Source organism: Pleurodeles waltl, chromosome 3_1 (genome assembly GCF_031143425.1).
Source record: "Pleurodeles waltl isolate 20211129_DDA chromosome 3_1, aPleWal1.hap1.20221129, whole genome shotgun sequence".
Taxonomy (NCBI): domain Eukaryota; kingdom Metazoa; phylum Chordata; class Amphibia; order Caudata; family Salamandridae; genus Pleurodeles; species Pleurodeles waltl.
The window spans coordinates 404,207,928-404,222,799 of record NC_090440.1 but is presented as its reverse complement, the minus strand read 5'-3'; the positions used below and the strand labels follow the sequence as shown (position 1 = coordinate 404,222,799).

General features: G+C 43.2%; 1 protein-coding gene across 1 annotated transcript in view; it reads left to right on the top strand.

Annotated features, from left to right (window-relative positions):
• Window positions 1-14,872, top strand: part of ELL3 (elongation factor for RNA polymerase II 3) — a 171,353-nt gene that overhangs the window by 123,671 nt on the left and 32,810 nt on the right. Inside the window, exons 7-9 of the mRNA XM_069222630.1 lie at window positions 5,351-5,459; window positions 6,904-7,351; window positions 13,663-13,720. Coding sequence (XP_069078731.1) covers window positions 5,351-5,459; window positions 6,904-7,351; window positions 13,663-13,720 — 615 coding nt within the window. The remainder of the gene's footprint in view (window positions 1-5,350; window positions 5,460-6,903; window positions 7,352-13,662; window positions 13,721-14,872) is intronic.

The following is a 14,872-nucleotide window of genomic DNA, read 5'->3' as shown; positions in this document are numbered from 1 at the left end:
GATCTTGCATTAGTGAGAAATGAAATTAGCATTATTTCACCATCACGACATGTAAAAAACACCGGTACATGTCCTACCTTTTAAATACACTGTACCCTACTTAAGCCCTGGGCCTACCATAGGGGTGACTTACGGGTAATAAAAGGGAAGGTTTGGTCCTGGCAAGTGTGCACACACAGACACTACAATGGCTGGCCTGAGACATGTTTGCAAGGCTACTCGTGCGGGTGGCACAGTCAGTGCTGCAGGCTCACTTGTAGCCTTTGATTTACAGGACCTGGGCACAGCTGGTACACTATACTAGGGACTTACCACTAAATCAGATATGCCAATCATGGACAAAACCAATCACCAATACAATTTAGATACAATTTAGACAGGAAGTACTTGCACTCTAGCACTTTTAGATAGTGGTACAGTGCCTAGAGTCCTAAAACCCACAAAACGAAAATCAGCACAGGATCAAAAACAGTAGGTCAAAAGACAGGGCAAACCACGGAAAGAGCTGCCAGGTCTAACAATATGTACAATTTAATCTGTACAAACTACAACATAATAATCAGGGCCATTGGAATTATATGATTGTGCGGCTACGGTGTTTGTTGCATAGTTATAGTTTTGCCACATATGTACATAATTCATCATACGCTGCGTAATCTGTAGATTTTAACAAAAACATTTGTTTCCAACTCAAACATGTGTTGCCGTGTAGTGGAAGGCCTATTTGCAATCCTTGACCATTATGTTTTTTATTGGTATATTTGGGTGATTACCTGGTACTAATGAGGTGGAACCAATGCTCAGACAGTGTTATCAAGTGTAGAACTGGCAAAATAATGAAGTAGTACTATCCCAAAAAGGGCTTCATCATGTTGCAAAATTTACCTTTTCTTTCCATATACTTTATCAACCCTGCCTCATAATTTGGCCCATTGTTCCAGTGGCCCTGGTAATAATTATATGGTTTATTGCCTTTCAGTGTTATAAACCCCATTATGTTCTCTTAGATTCTTCCGCTCTGCGTGATCACTTGGGCACTGAGCATTATCATTGTGAATTAAATGTTAAATATTCAAGTATGTTCTCTGTCTATTGTCATTGATTATTTTTCTTATGCTTTATCTTTATATTATTGTGATACTTCATATGAATTCCTGACATGGTATATTTATTGTTTGCATAATTTATTTATTCCACAAGGAAGCAATGTTCTTTTCTTTTGTGGGATTTTGTTTGGCATAATACTTTTGTCTCCTGACAAAATCTGATAAGGTGTCCTCAGTGTTGTTTTTCAGTATGGGGCAACGGTAGTGGATGTTGTATGGAATTGGTGGATGATGCACAAGTGATCATGGGTTGAGTGAACTGCAAAGAGGGCAGTAGATGGTGATTTGGGTTTTAGTGGTTGATAAGGGATCTTGGGCTTTGGTTGGTTCTTGACAGCAGACGTAGTGGTATTTGTGCTAATGGTTGACTTTTGGGTGGCATTACAGAGAGTTCTATTAGTGTTTTCTGGTCTGTGAATGCAGTGGAGGGTTTCTGTGTACAGGGTGGGATTTGGCGAGTGTCCAGTGGGCTCAAGGACTGTAGAACGGAACCTGGACGTAGGATGAGAACACTATTGATAGGCCAGGGTGCAGAGGTAAATATAATTCCTTTTGGATGCAAGAAGTACTTAATATGCTAAAACAATGCCCGTCATTGGTATGTCTGCTGGAAGCTGCAGACCTGCATGGTATGGTGACCACACGTCCCGGATTTCCCTGGACAGTCCAGGTTTTTAGTGGACTTGTCCCGGTGTTCTCCACTTTTGATACTGTTAAATAAATGTCCCGGATTTTGGGCGAAAGGGCAGGTCAGTCCGCAAAGGAGAAACAAAAGGTATGCTTTCCTTTTCCACAAGCGCTGCTAAAGTCTGAAATAGTTTTAAGTCCCTGTTTCTGCCAGACAGCACAAGGGAAGCCTGCTCGCTGCGGAGAAAGAAAGTGGGCAGGGAGGCGAAGGATGGAAGTTCTGCAGATGCTTAAGTGTTGTAGAGGTTTGTGTATTTGTATACATGCACTTGTAAATGTGTGTGTGTGTGTGTGTTTGTGTGTGTGATCTCTACTTTTTCCCTGCCTGGCAGGGAATAAGGAACGCTATAATCCCATCTCAAAGACCCTTGAACGGCCAGGTTGTGTAGGTAGAGTAATGTGGATGGACTTTGGTTGTTGGTGCAGAATGTATCCGACTGTAAGACATCTTGGATCGAGATGTACATCAGAATATTTTTCATTTAGGTATAAAATACAAAAAAAGTAAATAGGAGCTTAAGAGCTGCCTTTAGAGACAAACTGTGTCTAATAGTGCGCTGTGCAAATGTCCTTATTTACTTACAGACCTTAAACCTGATTTCACTGGCCACCGAGTTAAACTAGCCTCCAAACTTGATGTTATGAGGCTCTGTGGAACGCTCTCTTTTTTGTTGGCATGTCTCGCTTGGTGACTGGATTATGGTGGTTAGAGATCTACTGGGCCCCATCCTTGCTAAGCGGTTGAGAGTCTAAGTGTCCCCACTGTGCTTTTCATCTTTCTCCCTGCCGGGGTAGGGGTGGCTGTCATTCATGAGTGTACCGCTTGTACAAGTATTGGTAGGGAAGGCTTCCTGCACACCGTGGTGTTCACTCGTGACTCTTTCAGGTGTGTTTGTCATTGTGTGACAGGTGTGCACGTCTGCTTGAAGTGGTGCATATGTTAGAGTGCTGGATGAGGGTACAAGGGAAGTAGTCTGCCCTCCTAGTTGCAAGCTGAGCTATCTGCCTGACTGAGTGCAAGGGAAACCGGGCCTGTGCGAGCACAGGGTGCGCAGTCTGCACTTGTGAGTGCAGGTTGGTGTCACTGCACAGTGTGCGAGGTGCACTCATGTGACTGCAGGGTGATGTGTGTGACTGCATGATGGGCAGTGTGTATGTATGGCTGCATGAGTGGTGAACCCATCTAAAGTTGTATGCCTGCTTGAGTGCAAAGTGAAGGGTGTTGCCAGTCTGAGTGCAGGGTGAGCGACCTGCCTGTATGAGTGCTGGGCCTCTCTCTGCGCAGTTTGCACCATGAGAATTTCAGGATGAGCAGTTTGTCTGTATAAGTGCATGACGATAGGTGTGCCCTTTCGAAAGCAAGTTAAATTGTGTTTTTTGTGAGAGCACTGTGTAGCACATTAAAGCCAGACCTCTTGCCATTTCCAACGCTTGTTTTCTATCTGCGTTTTTGGCTGTGTCTTGCGGCCAGATGTAGCAAAGGGTTTTACCCATTTTGAGTCGATGGGAAAACGTGTTCGTACATATGTCCCTTGGTTGCTTTGTTCTCTCTTTGTTCCTAATATTTTATTTATTTATTTTCGGTCTTTCTCTCTGCTCCTCCTCTCACCTAACTACGAAGTCGGGTTGTTGAAGGCATTTTCGACTCATTCGTCTTTTTTTCATTAGCATCAGCAGTATAAGTTTCAGGGTGCGGCACGAAGCTGCATTATTAATAGATCTGCAGCCCAGCCCAGCTGATGGCCCTTCTCTTAAGAGAAGCCGCAGTTGGCCAACGGGAGCCGTTTCTGCGTTGGGGTACACTGGACGATCATGGCCTGAGAGTTACACCAGTGCCTAGGCTCCAGTAGGGCGCAAGCACGGGTCACTCAGGCTTCCGTAGAAAGGCGATCTTCAGAAGCCACCATGTCACTATGGTTTGCCTGCACTTCAGCCTTGAACTGTTCTCATCCATTGGAAAACACTGGACCGACGTGTAATTAATCAGTATTTGTGCAATACTTGCGTGCTTTTGATACGGGCGTTGCTCCCTCCCTCGACACTCAGCGTGTGCTCAGCGGTCTTCAGGTTCTGGCCTGTGCTCCCGACCACTGCAAGGGGAGGCTGTGCAACGTGGCTCTAATGATTTGAAGCACCAGACGGATGTTGTCTTTCTTGAGAACTTGGCATCAATGATAGTGGGTTCTTGAATTTATTTCTGCAGCCTCCTGTATACTGGGCTTAGAACTCGGTTCGTAGCCTAAGACTGCATGCCTGTGTCATATATCCACTGATACACAGCTGCTGCTTGCGCGTAAACATGGGACTAAAGAAGACTGCCTACTTAAGAAATCACTGACATATAACAACACTTGCTGCAAAAAATTAAGATGTGCCAATTGAGACATTAGTAATTGGCAAACTAAAAAGCAGCCCATGGCACACGTGTTCGTAAATTTTTTAGCTGGAAGCTAAATTAAGTCTGGGTGGTATTCCAGGACTGAACACCCCCTTTTAAAACATGTTTAACGAGCACTGGCAAAACCAGTATGCCTGGGCTTGGCAGACAACAATAATTTTATTCATCTATTTATTGTTTAATATGTTTTTTATTTTTTGCAAACGTATGCAGTGGGCTTTGAATATTTAAAAGTAATAGATAACAAAATGCCACCTTTTAAAGATGGTGTGTCAGAGTTTACAAACAACAAAATAAAATAAAAATGATCTATCACAAAAATAAATGAAACATGAAATAAGAGTTATGACAACCACTCCTGGCACTTAAATGAAGAGTGCTGTCTCACAGTGACGAGGACCAGTGGCTGAAGTGGGCTTACCCTTGACTCATATTGTGTCTGATAGAACCAAAACGTCAATGACACTTGAAATAACCAATGGTTGATGACGGAAAGAAGGAAAACCAAAAGCTTATGTATGTGTTCCTCAACCACTAATTTCACGTGATATGAAGAAAGCTGTTTTATAGGTGTCATGTCGACAATGACAACTATTGTGACTAAGGTTGTGAGATCAGCCAAAATGTGTCATCTTCCTGATGGCTATAAATCGTTTGTAAATAAATGGATCATAGGCAATTCCTGCAGTGAGGTGTATGTATATATATATGTATATATTATACATATACTTGTATGTGTGTTTATTTTTTTCTTAAACATGAGGGTGGTGAGCCAGCTCAGCTGTCTGTCTCTATGGCACACTTACAAATGGCATGCTTCCAGCAGCGTAAAGACCACTCACTTCTGGGACAATTTCTTTCTCAGCCCTTTAGTGTCTACAATTCTTAAGCATAGTCACCCAGCTGTTTGCTGAGAAGTTTCAAATGGTGTGCTGCTTCATGGACCTAAAAAGATAACACATTTTGTTTATGTGATGCACTCACATTTTGATTCATCACCTGGAGCTTCTCCGATAACATCCATGCATAAATATCTTGAACCCCTTCCTGCACTAATCAAGGTGGTTTATATTAATAAGAGCAGATAGACTCTACAAGAATGATCAAACTGCATGCTTGTCTGTCACGCTTTAAGCCCGCTCTGCTCTTACTTCTGCAGGAGACAGTCCGGTGGTGCCTCAGCACGGCCTCTCCAACCTTCGAACCTTTCGCGGAAGGAGACGGAGATAGCACCTAATCAGAGCACAGCAAGGAAAGCTCCTGAACTGGTAAACATTATTTCTGTTGTGCTACATGTGAACATGTCCAAATCCCTGTTGCTGAAACACCAAGCCTTGCTGAAGTTGCAGGAGCGTTCCAGAGAAAGGCATGGTCTTTTTGCTTCAACCCTCCCCTGGTGCTTACCAGTGTTAGGGCACAGTGGCATTTGGGTGGCACAAAACAAGATGGAGAATCATGGCTCTCTCAACAGCTTGTCCATCTCCTCTTTCAATAAGTGCACTCAACCACCTCCATTAAATTATGACGGCAGGTGACCTCTGACTAGGATGGGTAGTCAGAAAAGGAACATTAGTTGTCAGAAAAACAAGACAGGGAAGCAAGAAATAAAAATTTAGACCAGGCTTGTATGATGCAAGAGGGAAAATATTGTAACACCGCTCGCAGCCGAGAAGTTATATAAACATGACACTTAATGTATGAGATGCAGCAAGCCTCTAGTTCTCAATAATATTGGTTTTGTGGTTTAGACAGATACTTAACACCTTTATGGTATATCCAGCTTACCTTTGAAAGCTAGAATAGCATGTGCTGCTCAGTAGAAATGCACAATTCCTTGCATAATATAAAACACTCCTCATTCTAGAGTTGTATGACCTGTTGTTTTGTTTCATTAAAGGCAACAGTAGTCATTTGGGTTAGAAATATGTCATAAGCAGAACCAAGCCAACTCTTTATGGGGCACATTGGACATCATGTTATGGAGTCACACTCATTAGGTTTTGACCTAAAAAATAAAAAGCTTTTCCAGCATGGTGCCTTGCCTTTGCCATTTGTGCCCCAGTCAGACCCTTGTTAGCAGGTGCTCTCATAAGGAGGCCAGTTCTATTGTTTATTATGTGGACGTATGGATTGTTTGGTCTGTTTTGTTCACTTCGGTTGAAGTATTTTCTCCTTACAAAAATGAACATCCAGGTAGTCTTTTCAAAGACATCATCATTAATGACACCTCTCAGATTTTTCTAATTCTGTTTGTAATAAAATGAAATCTTTTTGTAGTGAATTAATGAAAAGAGGAGAACTACTAATACCTTAAATCATTTTATTTCATAATCAAAATATATCAAAATTAATTCACATTTAAGAAATTAATTCCAATATTAACCTTCTTTTATATTGCGTGACACATCTATAATATGATATTCTGAAGACTAAAAATGCTATCCCAGGCAGTTCTACTCATTTATATAATTCTAATAGTTAGGTCCTGGCATGAGGAGACACGAGACACAAGTAAATGAGACCTAATAATTTCAATCAATTACTCTACTACATTCCATTTCTTTCCTTTAGAGACACTTATTTAAATTCTTATTTAAAACCTTGTACACAGCTAATGCGTTTTTTCAAAGAATAATATGATGAGTTATTTGTGAAATGTAAAAGTTGACCCTGAAAGGAACGGTTTTTTTTGTTTTTTGTTGTTGGCACCAGAAACGTTCAGCACCTTCAGAGAGTACAGAGAGACAGGCTAGCAAAAAATGTAAAGAGTCCAACTCGTTGAAGCTGATGCCTCCAGAAAGACCGCCAAAAGCTTCAAGCATATCCAGCACTAGCCCTGGAAGGGACATTCCAAGAACTCCAGGGTGTGTGCCCGAAAGTCACAATGCCTTCTTAAAAAAAAGCCACCGGTGTCAGGAGCCAATGGACCACTGTTTAAAGAGTGAGGACCTCGAGAAACACAGCGAAACATCTACCGACAATGTGGGGACTCCAAGCCCTTCAGGGCAGGAAACGGTGGAAGAGGACTGTCCATCAAACAAAAAACCAAAGCGGCACAAAGAAGAAGGACTGGAACAAGAAAGCACCGACGAGGAGGAAGAGGAGGATGACTGGGAGGAAGAAGCACTTAGGCTCGAGCGCTGTCTCTCCTACCCTGAAGGTAATCAACCCCTCCACTCGCAAAGGGAGTTGTGAGTTATGTAGTTAAAATGTAAATGTTCTCAATGAACCTTTTGTTCTCCTATATATAGCCCTGTTGTCTTTCCTGAGTTATTTCCACTTTTCCATGGCTCCTGTCCCTGATTTTACCAGCTGCCATGCGTTTTCAGCATGCAAGTGTGTGGGGTGAGATTGTAAAGTTCCATTGTGTGCGGTTAGCTAATATAATGTCACCAGTTTTTTCTTGCACGCCGTAGACCTTAGCAAATAATGAAGTATGCTGGGGACAGGTGGTGTGGTCACCCTCAAATACCTCCGCTATCATAATCTCTAGTCAGTATAAAACGTTTTTTACTTTACTTTCGCAGGCCTGTCTGCTACATAAAACATTTATGCCATGTAATCATACTTTTGCTGTGACAAGAAAGTTTTCCCATCTTCAAAAGCTTGCGGGAGTGGCTTCAAATGCAAAACCAAAGGGAAGCCCCCATTAATTCTCCGTGCTAACAATGGTCCTCGAGTGAGACAACCTCATTTATTTTGCCTTTATGTAGGAGTTGTAGCAAGTAATCATGGACCCAAGTTATGGGACCCGAGTTCCAGACCCCAGATCCCGACAAGGGCTCCTTACATATGCATGTCGTACATTGTTTGTTATCTGGGAATTAGTACTGTGTTTCTTAATTTATTGCTAACCCGGAATGCTGAAATCACTCCCCTCCTCTTCATAAAAGTTCCCTAGATGATCCCACGTGTCAGCAGGCTGCTACTGGGTGGCAGTGGTCAAAGTCCTAGAGATTTGAACGCCACTTGACATTTGCCTCATTCTGCATATTTTATACAATCTTTCCACAAGGCATAAGTTATGGAAACAAAGATCTCACTGGCCTTGATCAGAATGTGTGTCACAGCTCTGTGTAGTATGGTACATAAGTGCAGTGTGCTTTTCCAAGTCAGTACTCATTTATAAGGTGTACATAACCCATAAGTATCTGAACGTCGTAGTATACCAGACTAGGAGGCGAGGAGTTAAAACAAGTACGTTTTCAGCCCCTTTTTAAATTAAATATCACTGGCCGCCTACTTGAGCTCTTTGGGGAGGTTGTCCAAAAGCTGAACTCCAGCACACCGGAAAGACTTTATAGAGTTCTCATCTTAAAGCGAAGGGGAGTTTAACTATGTATTGCAATCTACTTAACCACCCTATGTCATAGGGTGCATAATAGCCCCCTGTATCAATGCGCTTATTAACACTCCCTACTGTCTGCAGTGCGCAGCATGCTAACTTGAATACGGTTGGTATTCAAGTTAGCATGTAGGTGGTTGTGGTAAAGGAGATCCTAGTTCAGCCCAGTAGGTGATCTGGTGTGGTGTGCAGCACCCCAGGAATTCTGCGGCTAAGGGATATCGCAAGATGTGATGCTCTTGCTGTCGGGGGGCAGTGAAAGGCTCCTGAAACTGAATATTTCTGACATAATGCTGCATTCTGTGGAGAAGATACTAGAGTTGGTGTTCTTTCAAAACTAAGGGTAGATCAGGTGCCTCCCTGAGGTAGCGCTTTGAGGGTGGACCATGGCTGTAGCTCCTCTGCACACCTGACAGGCGTCACCCTAGCAGCCCTTCATGAAACTTGATGCAGCAGTACTCCTAACCAGTACACCATGGTGGTGGTAGATTTTATATGCACCACTTAGAATCTGTTGCAACCCAGTCAACAGCCTGACATCAAAGGTTTGTCCTTGCGCGTCGTCGGCAGCATGCAGGAGCATGCCACCTGCCAAAGCAGCACGCTGACTGCTGGTAGCCCAAAGCAGAAAGCAACTTAATTATAAAACTAGCTATGCAGCTGCTCATTGTTTCAAAACCATTGGGAGGCATTAAGCCGTGCCGTTATGGGTTTCTGTGTAAAACAAAATGTGCTGCTTTTTTTGCGCAAAACAAGTAGCAGCACTAGTATGTATCATTTTCTTGGGGCACCAGCTTTTTTTAGTTCAGCTTGTTTGCTGACAACAACAATCTAGAACATGGTTTCTATACTTTTCTTAAGAACGTGTGCTTACTAGGGTGCACCAGCACCTGTACCGTTCTATTAAAATTATAAGTGATGGTTCATTTATTTATACATTTAAAACTTTTATGGGAAGTAAATAGCTGCTGTGTTGAGGCAGCAGCATGTTTGTTTCTTTCTTTTCGTTCTGTACATGTGCTTTCAATAAAATAATAAAACAAAAGTTGACCATCACATCAGCTTGCCCTACTCAGGCCTGTCTGCTTTGCTAATTCTCTATTGAACATTTGAGCCTTGCTTTGAGGTAAACTCACCTCTCTTCCTGAAGAGCAAGTGAACATTTGTTCATCACGTCCCAATACAACACACTGATTGTGGCTTCAGAGTCCAGCAGCAGAATGGCCTTTATACAGAGGGGGGCTTAGGTGTGCCAAAATGAGCAGCGTTGCCAATAAGCTGATAGGTCGGCCTGAGATATATGTAACTCTCCCCTAGCCCTGTTGAGGTCATGGCCTATCAGGATTGTCCCCAGTCACCCAACTCTGTCTTTTCTGCGCACTTTTATATTGCAAGTGTTCCAGAGGTGAATTGTGTGCATAACTGATTCACTGGTGATAGAGAATTTTTGGGGTAAACCAAAGAGAAAGGACACAATTGCGGGGATAAAGACCATCTAACCTCAAGTTCTCAACCCAGCCAGACCTAGAATTAAGGATCTGAGTACCCTACAAGTATCTACCCTCACTATTACAAAGAGGGTGGAGTGCAGAGACACCGTTAGAGCTGAACCACTCAAGAGCTGGGATCAGGGACTGTGACCTTGGATCTAGACAGGAGCAAACATCAGACAACACTCACAGAGCCAGGCTCTGATTCTTACATCCATAGCTGAAAGAAGGCCACAGAGGGATGCACAAAGAGCTGAGGAACCACCAGCCTGCAGTAGTTGTCAAGAGACTGCTGTCTGGTCCATTACATTGATCAGGTGTTTTTAACTCCACAGTGGAACCCTAGCCATGAGACTTTTTCTACTTGGCCACCATTGAGCTGATTCCGGTGGAAGCCTGCATTTCTGCAATTAGAGGTAGTCATCATACTGGAACTAATACAAGGGAAGAGCTGATTGATGAGGCACAGGCGTCTTATCTCAAGGAGGAAGAAAATCATGCAGAGTAGCCTCATTACAAACCCCCTGGCAAGGACCCTAGACACTACACTCTGATGCAGTGGCTGAACAGGAGGGAGGTGAAGTCATGAGTGAAGGGTGCCCGTGAGTAATGATTCTTTTTGAATACTGAAGACTGCTGGCAAAAAATAGATTTTCCTACCACACCAGCCCACTCAAAGGAGACCTTTGGTTTGTCCCAGTTTGCTCCACATTGTGAAGCACCAATCTAGTAAAAGGACTGAGATCCAGAGGAGTGTATGTGGCCAGAGCTTGAGTGCATACTATGGTAAAAAGCAAAAATGTGGTCTAGGATCCATCAAAGTGGGGTACTCTGATCATGGCAAAACATTGAACTGTTAAAGTTGTTGTCACCCTTTAGCTCTTGACCAAAGAAATGTAATTACCCTTCCTTTTCTTTGTTTGCTGCTTGAAACTACCTCCCAGGAAATTGTGGGTTAGACATATAGTGCTTGTAGTGTTTGATCAGCTAATGACTACATGAAGTGCAAATGTCATTGTGTGTGGAGCATTACTTTGTGGGCATGTATTGTTATGATGAAGTGGTTGATGTGAACTTGTCTACATTTAAGAAGATAACAGCCTGGTGTCACCTTGCGATGCGTAAACCCACTTTGTGGTTCTAGATGAGGGTTCAAAGAGTCCTGTGTGACTGCCACACTTAAGCATGGAAGGAGGAGCCTTGGGGTACCATGTGATTCTGGTACATGACAAATATGTTTCTGACCTAGCAGATGACATACTATATCTAATATAGAGAATTAAAGACAATATCATCTTCTGACGTGACAGAAAACTCTTAATAACAGAGATGGGGCTTGCTTAATAAATGAAACGTGATCTGATCTGTTGGGATCCTGACTTAGTTCTAGAACCCCTGCTGACAGCCACAATAGGGCTTTAAATTTACTCTCCACACAGGGTGCCTGCATCTTTTTTTACTACCGAGTCCTTCATCCAGAATGACAATGCATCTGGATGGGCTCAACCTATGTGAGGGAGCGCTTGATAATTCAGGAAGCTTAAATGGGTATATCTCATTAAACTTTCCTACTGGGGTATCCCATTCCATGTTTTTTTCAGTGGGTTCTCCTGAAAAATGTAAAAGCATGCAGATGGACAAGTTGAGAGTCGGCAAACAGTCTATCCTGATATGGGTTATATAAGTGAACAGCAGCAAGAAATTATGGGTCTGCCGGACAGTGTGATTGGATCTTTGTCAATTTTTGGTAGTAGGTATATGTGGATCCTTTTTATAACCAACTAAAAATCCTTCTGGTTTACCCACGAATTATCCAATGCATCCTTTGTGATGGTTAAAATTTGATGTCTAAATTCAGAGGTAGGATTTGAGGGGAGGCTGTGTAAATGTTAGGTTGTGACTCCCTTATCATAGAAGTCACTGTCCATTAACACAATGCTTCCCTCCTTGGCTTCAGGTTTAATAGCAATAGAAGGATTCCTTTATAGATCCAACTTTGCATGAAATTCTACGGGTGCTAAATTGCCTCTATAATATTTCCTCTGGCTGGGAAGAAGTTCCTTCAAATGTACTCATTTGTGGGGGCATATCAGTAGATATGGGACAAAAGGTAAAATTGTTCTTCAGTCCTGTAATGCTAGTTTCAGATTTAATTCCTGCTCTGAAAAATACTTTTTAAACTCTAGAACTAGTTCAGGATCTGAAAAGATCCAATCACGTTTGTTTTATTTAAGTTGGCCTTATTTCTTTTTTTAAGCTAGAAAATTACTTGTCATCATAGATGTTGTAAGTGACGCAAGGCTGCAGCACGTAAATGATGAATGCCTAAGATGCTTATAGGTGTATGGTCTTCTGCTGGGCGGCCTGCTAAGTTTAATTTTATGATTAGGAAGCCAGTTGCAAGTATATGTACCTGAATCGTGGAGTGAGTGGGGTGTTACAGGGCATATTGGAAAGAGAGAAGGTGCTCATTTGTGAAAATAAAACGTAACATATGGTGTGACTGAGTGGGTAGTCCGGCAGACGTCACCACGTTCTGTCCAGCATTACAACGCAGCACGTCAGGTTTCTCTTTGGGGGAACCAGGTCAGTGCCACCGATCACATGGCTTGGATCCCTGGGCGAGTGCTAGAGATAGTAAAACAAGAGTAAATGTAACCGGATCACCTCCTATTATAGGTGCACAACGACGTCATGTCCCATTCAGTCTGCAGAGGTGAAAACATGATATCCAGGAAAAATGCACAGTTTATCACGGGCTCATTTTTGCAGCTGACTCTGCTCCCAGCTGCGCCCGTCACACTTTACGCTCTTCTCCTGTGTGCTTGGGGGGCTTTAAAAATGAACCTGCCAGGTTGGAATGCTGAACTCTCAAGTGTGAGGCCAGTTTGTTGCACGTCAACCTTGTTTCTTTCATGGTACTTGTCCACAGACGTTTATTAGACAAACTACTCGCTCTTACATATTTATTCCTTAAGCTAGGGGCTTCGATGTAGTATTTTGTTCGAAAGAATATACGGACAGGGTGAAATAAATGTGACTTTTAAGTAACCTGTAGTGATTAAAAACGTTTATTTCCAACAAAAAATGCTTCACCTAGAATATATGTTGGGTTTAATTTTCAAATTAAAGAGTGGCCAAATGAAGCAAATAGTGATAATGAGGCCTGGACAGTTGGCAATTTCGTCTGTTGCAGATTTTTTGAGTACTATTAAGTGTTGTTTTGCTTCAAAGTAGTATCTGGCCTCGGCACCCTTGGTGGAATGCAAGGCACACGCCTTTGAGTTCTGTTTTTTCTTATTTCTGTAATCCGCAGGGCTTCCTTGTGGCCAGGTTAAAAATAGAACCATTTTGAGTTTTGAGTTTACAAAAACGCCCCTTTTAAGTCGCCTCTGTCGAATAGAATCCATTGTTGTGGGTGAACTGAGCATCTGGAGAGAAGTAGGCACCATTATGTTCCTGGAATTGTATACCGGGGTTGCCATGCCCACCCCAAAGGCTGTCAGTGTTAAAATGGCCCCTGGGGTTATTTATAGCAGGGCCTCCTGCTCCCTTCCCTCTCATCTTCTCACACAGGAAACCTTTTTATGTGGGGATTGAAGCATTTGCATTTACCAGTGTGTCTTTCCTTTTTAGACAAAGAGCAACTCGCAGGGTCCTCTCCGGCTTCCTCAGAAACCCCTGATTATTTCCTGTAAGTACGCAACATTTTTAACTTTAGCCAAAGATAGGCAGCTTTCCTTCCGCAGGCCCACCTGTCTCAGACCAGGACTGAAACGTGTAGATACACCACACTGTAAAAGGATTTTTTACTGCATTTACTTCTTTTTTTTTGTGCTAAAACTTGTCTTCGCCTTTGGAAAGTGATACTGTTTTTTAATTTCAGTACACACTGTATGCTGTTGTTAGGAGTGTCGAGGCCACTTGTAGCCAGGTACACACGTTTGTTTGCAGAGGAGAGGCAGCCACCCGCCATGCACACAGGTAAGTATTCCTTTAACCCCAGCACCATTCAGCTCACTACAAATGGTGTCCAAACTGTGCCACAGTCTTCAGCTCGCACATGTAATAAAGCCACCGGGAAGGACATGGTCGAGAAAGGAGGGTGCGGGGCAATGAAATGACCCATGCTACAAAATAATACATCCCATCCCCTCCCCCCCTCCCTCGCAGCACCCTTCCCATCCATCAGCACACGGTGAGGTACTGAGGCAGGATGTACGTCTGCTGGCATGTGCTGTTTCCATAGAGACCAGCTGCAGCCCACGTCACCTGTTGCTCTCTGGGCGAAATCCGCTATTGCTCATTTTCTGCAAAGTACTTTGTCATAGGGTCGACAGGTTATCATAGAAGGAGCAGAAAGGTGGGGCGTGGGATGCAGGAGGACGATCGATGTTTTCCCTTTATTTAGTTAATGGGATAGATTTATCCCTCTGGTGACGTTGCGTACAATTAGCAGAGTGCGCGTTGTGCAGGTCGTTATAAACTTACAATGGCGGACAGCACGATGATGAGGGGGAGAGCGATGACGTGTGCTGCCAGTTCAGATGCTTGTCTGCTAGAGCGCACACCGCCTTAGGAACGGTGTTTGCTGCCGGAGCGGTCATCCAGGAGACTGAGGTGGCTGAGTCCGCGTCCTACGGAGAAAAGCCTCGAGTCCATCCTTCAGGCGACCAACATGGAGGGGGGCTTCGCGGCACGAGGTGGACTGGCTCCTAATAACATGTCATTGGACATTAACTTATTAAGTACAACTGATGGAAATGTGCGTTTAATTAGGTATGCTCTTAATGGCAAGACAAACAAGCTTTGGCAAAGCCAATAGGTCTCGCCTATGCAAGAGCTA